At 41.7% G+C, this 7,262-nt stretch overlaps 1 protein-coding gene across 1 annotated transcript in view; it reads left to right on the top strand.

Annotated features, from left to right (window-relative positions):
• Nucleotides 1-392: 392 nt before the first annotated feature.
• Nucleotides 393-7,262, top strand: part of LOC145401283 (growth hormone secretagogue receptor type 1-like) — a 174,147-nt gene continuing 167,277 nt past the window's right edge. Inside the window, exon 1 of the mRNA XM_080273612.1 lies at nt 393-557. Coding sequence (XP_080129738.1) covers nt 393-557 — 165 coding nt within the window. The remainder of the gene's footprint in view (nt 558-7,262) is intronic.

The raw sequence follows: 7,262 nt of genomic DNA, 5'->3' as shown, positions 1-7,262 counted from the left end.
GCGGCTGTCACGTTTAGATTAACTGCTGTCAGATTGGTCTGAGTAATCTCCCAAGACATCCCCTTGAAAGAAACAAACGATAGGACCAAAGGATGCCAAGGTTACGGCCAAACGATGCCAAGATTAGGCCGAAGGTGCCAAGGTTAGGGTCAGAGGATGCCAAGGTTATTGCCAATGGATGCCAAGGTTACGGCCAGAGGATGCCAAAGTTAAGGCCAAAGGATGCCAAAGTTAGGGCCAGAGGATGTCAAGGTTAAGGCCAGAGAATGCCAGGTTGGCTTCAGAAGATGCCAGGTTAGGGCCAAAGGATGCCAAGGTTAGGGTCAGAGGATGCCATGGTTATTGCCAATGGATGCCAAGGTTAGGGTCAGAGGATGCCATGGTTATTGCCAATGGATGCCATGGTTATTGCCAATGGATGCCAAGGTTACGGCCAGAGGATGCCAAGGTTAGGGTCAGAGGAAGCCCAGGTTAAGGCCAAAGGATGTCAAGGTAAAGGCCAGAGGATGCCAGGTTGGCTTCAGAAGATGCCAAGGTTAGGGCAAAAGGATGCCAAGGTTAGGGCCAGAGGATGCCAAGGTTAGGGCAAAAGGATGCCAAGGTTAGGGCCAGAGGATGCCAAGGTTAGGGCAAAAGGATGCCAAGGTTAGGGCCAAAGGATGCCAAAGTTAAGACCAAAGGATGCCAAGATAAGGGCCAAAGGATGACAACATTAGGATGAAAGGATGCCAAGGTTAGGGCTGAAAGACGTCAAGGTTAGGGCTCAAGGATGCCAAGGTTAGGGCTGAAGGACGTCAAGGTTAGGGCTAAAGGATGCCAAGGTTTGGCTGAAGAATGCCAAGGTCCAGACTGAAGACTGTCAAGGATAAAGTTAAAGGATGCCAAAGTTTAGTACAAAAGATATGCCAGGACCAGGGCAGAGGGATGTCAGAGTTTGGGTGAAGGGTCCCAAGGTTACGACCAAATATGCTAAACTGTAAGCGTTTATTTTTATTTTTTTATTTTTTTTTAATAATGTGAGGATCTGTCTTGTGAGCATTTGTCCTGTGGGCAATGGTTTTTGTGAGCAGTGGTTTTGTAAGAACTGGTCTTGTGAGCATGTGTTACGAGGATAATTTGTGAGCATATCTTTAGCATCCATATCTTGTGAGCATCTGTTTTGTAAGTACTGGCCTTGTTGACATGTACGAACATCTGTCTTTTGAGAACATGCTCTGCGAACAAATGTCCTGTGGTAATGGCCTTGTGAGGTGTGAGCATCCGTTCCCGCTCGCATTTGTCCTAGCCATATATTTTATGAGCATCTGCCTTGTGAACATATATCTTATGACCACCGGTGCTGTGAGCATGTGTTTTATGAGCACTTATCTTCTGTACACTTGTCATGGAAAAGCGTAAAGTGTTAAACATTTTTAAGTAACATTTCAGTGCTCTTTCAGGCTATTATCAGACAACCACAGATACCTAAAGTGGCTCAAAGAAAACACATCACTGAAATTGGTCACAGGAAGGGAATACAGGACAGAATACAAAAGGCAGTACAGAAAACACCGCGAGCATTATAAAAACATGGTAACTGAAACCTTTGGACACGGAGCCTTCTACTCTGCACCATTTTTCTTTTCTTTCTGGCTACTGTCTTTTATTTTCGTCCTCCGCTGGTTGTGTTTGGTTCGCCCTATTGTACTTTATTTTCTGTCGTGGGTTTTATTATTTTTCCTTTGATTCCTTTACCTATATTGTCACATTTTCCTTCCTTCCTTCATTATTTTCTTCCTTTAATTCCTTCCTTCATACTTGTTTCTCTTCTCTCGTCTTTCCTTCTTCTTCTCTCTTTCTTCTTTGCAAATTTCAATCCTTCCTACTCTCTCTCTCTCTCTCTCTCTCTCTCACACACACACACACACACACACACTCACGCACATTCCCCCCATTATCTCACTTCCCATCTTCGCTAAGTAGCTCTTGGCTCAAAGTGTCGCGAAATAAATGCAAATCAGGAAACAGCGAAAGGGAGAAAGCGGAAGCTAAAAAGTGAGAGAGAGAGAGAGAGAGAGAGAGAGAGAGAGAGAGAGAGGTATGTTTGGGGGGGGGTGAGAAAGCGGCATGAAGAATAAAAGAGAACAAGAGAAGAACAAGAGAACGAGGACAGGCCCTGGCTCCTATATCCTGTAGGGCCATGACATCCTGCCGTTCTCTCTCTCTCTCTCTCTCTCTCGTTCTCTCCTGCTCCCTTACCTGTCTTGTTATCCTCTGTCTTCGTCTGTTCTCTGCTTTTGTTCTGTTTTCTTGTTATATCCCGTTTTCTCTGTTCTAGTCTGTTCTTCTATCCTCCTCTGTCTTCTTGTTCTCTCCTGTTCTGTGTTATTTTCCTTTGTTCTCTGCTCTCTTGTAATCTCCTCTTTAGTGTTATGTCCTGTTCATGTACTGTATCTCTCATCTACCCTTCCTTGTTCTCCTGTGTCTCGCTTTGTTCTCTCTTCTTGCCATCTCCTCTCTTGTTCTCTCATAACATCTCTCGTATCCAGTGTTCCTCTCTTCTCTCTTATACTCTATTTCCTTGTTATCTATCCTAATTTATGTTCTGTTTTCTTCCTGCTTCCTGTTATTCTGTGTTCTCCGCGATTTCCTTGTTCCCTGTTCTCTTTCACATATTGCTTTGCCTCGATTGATCCGCTTAGTGAAAGGGAGAAAGGGTGGGGAAGAATGAGAGAGAGAGAGAGAGAGAGAGACCACAATTTATTATCTTTAGAATTTAACACCTCATATTTCCTTCGCGTCTGGTCGTTATCTCTCTCTCTCTCTCTCTCTCTCTCTCTCTCTCTCTCTCTATATATATATATATATATATATATATATATATACTGAACTGGACCTTAGGCAAGATGATGTTTCTATTATATTTTTCTAACAGATTTCATTCAATATAAGTGAGTTACATGGAACCCTTTTAGTTTCAGGTCTACCCTAAGGAGAATCAAACTTTCTGGAGATAGCATGAAGGTACTATAAGCTGCGTTCTCAAACAATGGAAAGTAATCTATGAAAATAAAACTTTAATAGGTGACGAAATCCGATTATTATCATCCGTTATTATTTCAGCGCTTTATTTTTAAAAATCCCAGAAAAAGATATGATACGGCGTACGGTGCCGACTTATTTATATATATATATATATATATATATATATTTTTTTTTTTTTTTTTTTTTTTATAAAACGATAACCAGAGAATTTTCTTCAACTCAGGAATAGTTCCGAGTAGTTATGGGTTGAATTAATGGTACGGAGCTAATCCCTCCAGCTGGAAAAGTCTCCCTTATGGTAAAAGTCGTGGAATGACAGGAAGACTAAGATATAAAAAGAAGGTGGTAAATGACCATACAGCAAACACGAAGTAAGGAGGGTTAATAACGATAAACAAGACACAAAAACGGGGCTAATAAAAATCTAACACAAAGAGGGAATAAATAAAAGAACAAGAAAAGATGTGGAAAAAAAAAAAAAAACAGACACAATCCGTTTTCCTCGGCCTCAATGCCTCTTAAAAATGAAGCATCCAATCCCACTGACATTATTCTAACCTGTGAATGCAGTACATGTGATTAAATAGTACCAGAATATTTTAACAGAGCAAATGGAGCCAGGTGTTTGACTATACCTGGCAATTATAATAGCATGATCAATAAAAAAACAATAAGTAAGAGTGATGTAAATAGGGTGGTGAAATGGGTTTACACATTACACGAGTGAATTTGAGGACTGGAGAAAGAGTGGGTCAAAAAAGGGTGGATGGATGATGTGAGTGCATAAGTAAATAAGCGAGGGATGGACGCTAAGCACGCAAGCATGCACACACACACACACACACACACGGGAGGGGGGGGGGATTGAACACGTACCTATCAACAACTCCAGGCAGAGGTATCCCGTTAAGAAAAATAATACGGATTCAAGCATTGGATCACTGAATGCCACAGCAAAAATTATAATGGCTTCAGGACACTCTCACTCTCTCTCTCTCTCTCATATTCCTTAGTCCCTTTTAATCATCGTTCTCCTTCCATAAAATCTCTCTCCCATCTTCCCTTCACCTTCCTTACCTCCCTGCCACTCCCTTCCCTGCCTCTCTTTCTTTCTCTCCCTCCTTCTCTGCCTCACTTTCTCTCCCTTCCTTTGCCTCCTTCTTTTCTACTGTTCTCTCCCTTCCTCCCTGTCCCTCCTGTTCACTGCTTTTCCTTCACCTCACCCATCCTGTTCTCTGAAGCCATCTTGCCTCTTCCCCTCCCCTGCCTCCCTCCCGTCTTTTTCTTACTCCTCCCCTCCCTGTCTAGTTTAATCCTTCTTTCTCTTTTTGTGTTTCTCTCACTTCGTGCTTTGCATAATTCCCTTTTGATAACATTCTCTCTCTCTCTCTCTCTCTCTTCTCACTATCTGTCTATCTATCTGTCTATTTGTCGACTGCTTCTAACTGCCAGAGTAGGTTTTCAACGTTCATATACAAAATTATTTTATTCATGAACTACCACTTCCTGTCCTTAGCAATGAATTAAACTTAATCTGTGATCACAAGGGACATTCTCGAGAAATTCTTACTCCAGGAATTGCTGTTCTCATCGATATAACATCCTGAAGTTTTCGTGGGCAGTTATTTAGCGAAGATTCTGAGATGGTTGTGTCCGCCTGAACATGAAAGATTTCCAGCAATGAAGTCAAATGCATGCTAATATAAGTTATACTACTTGTAATGCTCTTTTTTTAACTTTTTCGTCACATTATATATTAGTATTATTACAGATCAAATATTCAAGTAATTTTAAAAGGACAGGTATAGTATATAGCTGCTGTTGGTTTGACCAGCTTTTGTTTACCACCACGTCCGCCGCCCACTCAAGGCTAAGGACTTGGTCACGTCGATATCCTCCTTCTCAGTAAAATAAAAACAGACGTGGATATTGTGGTCTGCCGAATCATATACACTGCCGCATGGTTCCAAATTAAGCTCTGACCAGTATATAATAAATGCTCTCACTCTCCCTTCTAGCAAGGTACCTGCGAGTCCACAAACGTTTTCGAAGTAGTAGTCCGCCTCTGTATTATAGTCATCAACATGGCCAGAGTAGCAGCATCCCCGTTGGAGTTTATCTTCACTGTTTTTATTGCTATACTCATGTATGTATCGGTAAGATGATAATTTGCCTCACTTGCATGGCAACACTCACTTTGTTTTTTTTTCCCTCGGTGTGACAGACCGGCTCGTGTGACCACCTATGAATTTCTCTGCTGTTATTATTGCCCTTTGGAATGTTATGGCTCGAAAATATTCCCCTGTGAACACGGCTTCAGGAGACCAAATAATTTAAAAGACACCAAGAATTACTTTACCGATTATATTTTACATAAGTGGAACAAATTAGGGCAGTTTCTTGTACAAGCACCACCACAGGCATGTTTAGGAGAAGGCTAAGTCATCGCCTGGCAACAAATGGATTAACAAAGACAGTGAACGTAATTATTTAAAGCACTAAATAATACCATACGGCACATAAACTAAATCTTCTGGACTGACTTTATATGTTGCGATTTCTGAGAACACATGCCCAGGACGAGGTATCTGAGCAGGATTTACGTAAGCACTTTCAAGCCCTACTTTTGGTGTTGAATGCATCATAAAGTTTATTGGACTGCGCTTAGGATATAAAATGATGCGGCATGGTTCTGTCTACATGCCAAGTAGATTCTGACACCATTCATTGGGGGGGGGGGGCAAGTCTTGTTAAGTTAGAACTGGTAACATGTTTATAATGACCGACACTAATTCGACCAGTGAGCGAAGAGAAAAAAGCCCACAACGAGTTCTAGGAAAAAATGGAAATGACCAGAAATTGCCATGGTTTCCTGGCCTTAACCTAAATCACCCTAATGTAACTTTTGGAAATGCCTGATTGCACGATCTGCCCGTAGCACATGAATCAACTGTCCTATACCAGTCTTTTTCCTTCTTTTCTTTCACTAACAGCTCATGCATAAAATATAAATAACTACATAATGACATCATCTAAACAGGCTGAGCATATGCATGATGAGTAATATTAACTTAATCAATAACTCACTAGCTTTCTGTAAAGTGTATATGATTACTTTTCCGGACCCCCCTCCCCCCAAAAAAATCAGGCTTTTCAGTTATGCACGGTGTTCTTTCTGATTTTCCTGTACGAGTGATTGCCGTCTACCTTGTCAACACATTACTAAATCTTTGTAATGGATAAGCAGTTCCATTTGTATCAGTGCAGGATCACCTAGGAATGATCCTAAGAGTGTGATTCTCTCTCTCTCTCTCTCTCTCTCTCTGCAGCGCTACATTACAGAGGGGCACTGAATGCTTGCCTCAGTATTGTTAGGTCCCTGCCCACTCACACACACACACACACACACACACACACACACACACACACACACACTCCTCGCCTCTCCAGGATTCAACACACTTTCACCAATCTCTCTGATACCCGTCCATCCCTCACTCTTTACCGAATCACTATATAAATTCTCTTTGAGCTACAAGCATTAAAGAGACGAGGGGTAAGAGCGGTGTGTCTGTAGGCTGCGAACAGAAGAGGAAAGAAGGTGGTTTGTGTGTATGCTGAGAATATTACTTAGAAAGGAGGGAAAAATTGTGGGGCAATCATTTATTCAAGTTGTGTAGATTTGTGCATGCTGTGTTAAACCCCTTCTGTCTGATGATGTATTCTTTGTTTTATTCTTACTAGCTCCTGGCGACTTTATTCAAACTGGGAAATTTCTCATAATATATAAGTTAATGCGGATTTCATCAGACCCTAACAGTTCTAAAGGCTCCCCTAGGATCAATATAGACTAAGTCGTTTACAGGCAGCAAGAATAACAAGAAAAGGATATCATTAATATTCAGTCAGCGCCTAACCCAAGCATCACGGACCTAACCTAACCTACCTGAACTGACCTAACCCTACACCCAATCACGTATTTCCTCACCTTACCCCAACTTCATGGACCTGGACTACTGACGTAACGTAACTGTGGCTTAACCTTTCTGATATTTACCACTGTGTCTCTTCATCCTGCACTGGACTGATTGATGGTGATGATGATGATGGTGATGTATGACTCCTAACACCGCTAACCTAAATGTGTTACGCCGCGCATCAGCAGTAACACACCATCCCTAATTAAACACTACACAACCCCCAGGCAATACTAAACTGCTCTAAGATCTCAAGGTCGG

Source organism: Coenobita brevimanus, chromosome 6, assembly GCF_032717465.1.
Source record: "Coenobita brevimanus isolate Jiangsu-jjx chromosome 6, ASM3271746v2, whole genome shotgun sequence".
In the NCBI taxonomy this organism is placed as follows: Eukaryota; Metazoa; Arthropoda; class Malacostraca; order Decapoda; family Coenobitidae; genus Coenobita; species Coenobita brevimanus.
The sequence above is the reverse complement of the archived record's forward strand: the minus strand, read 5'-3'. Positions and strand labels throughout refer to the sequence as shown.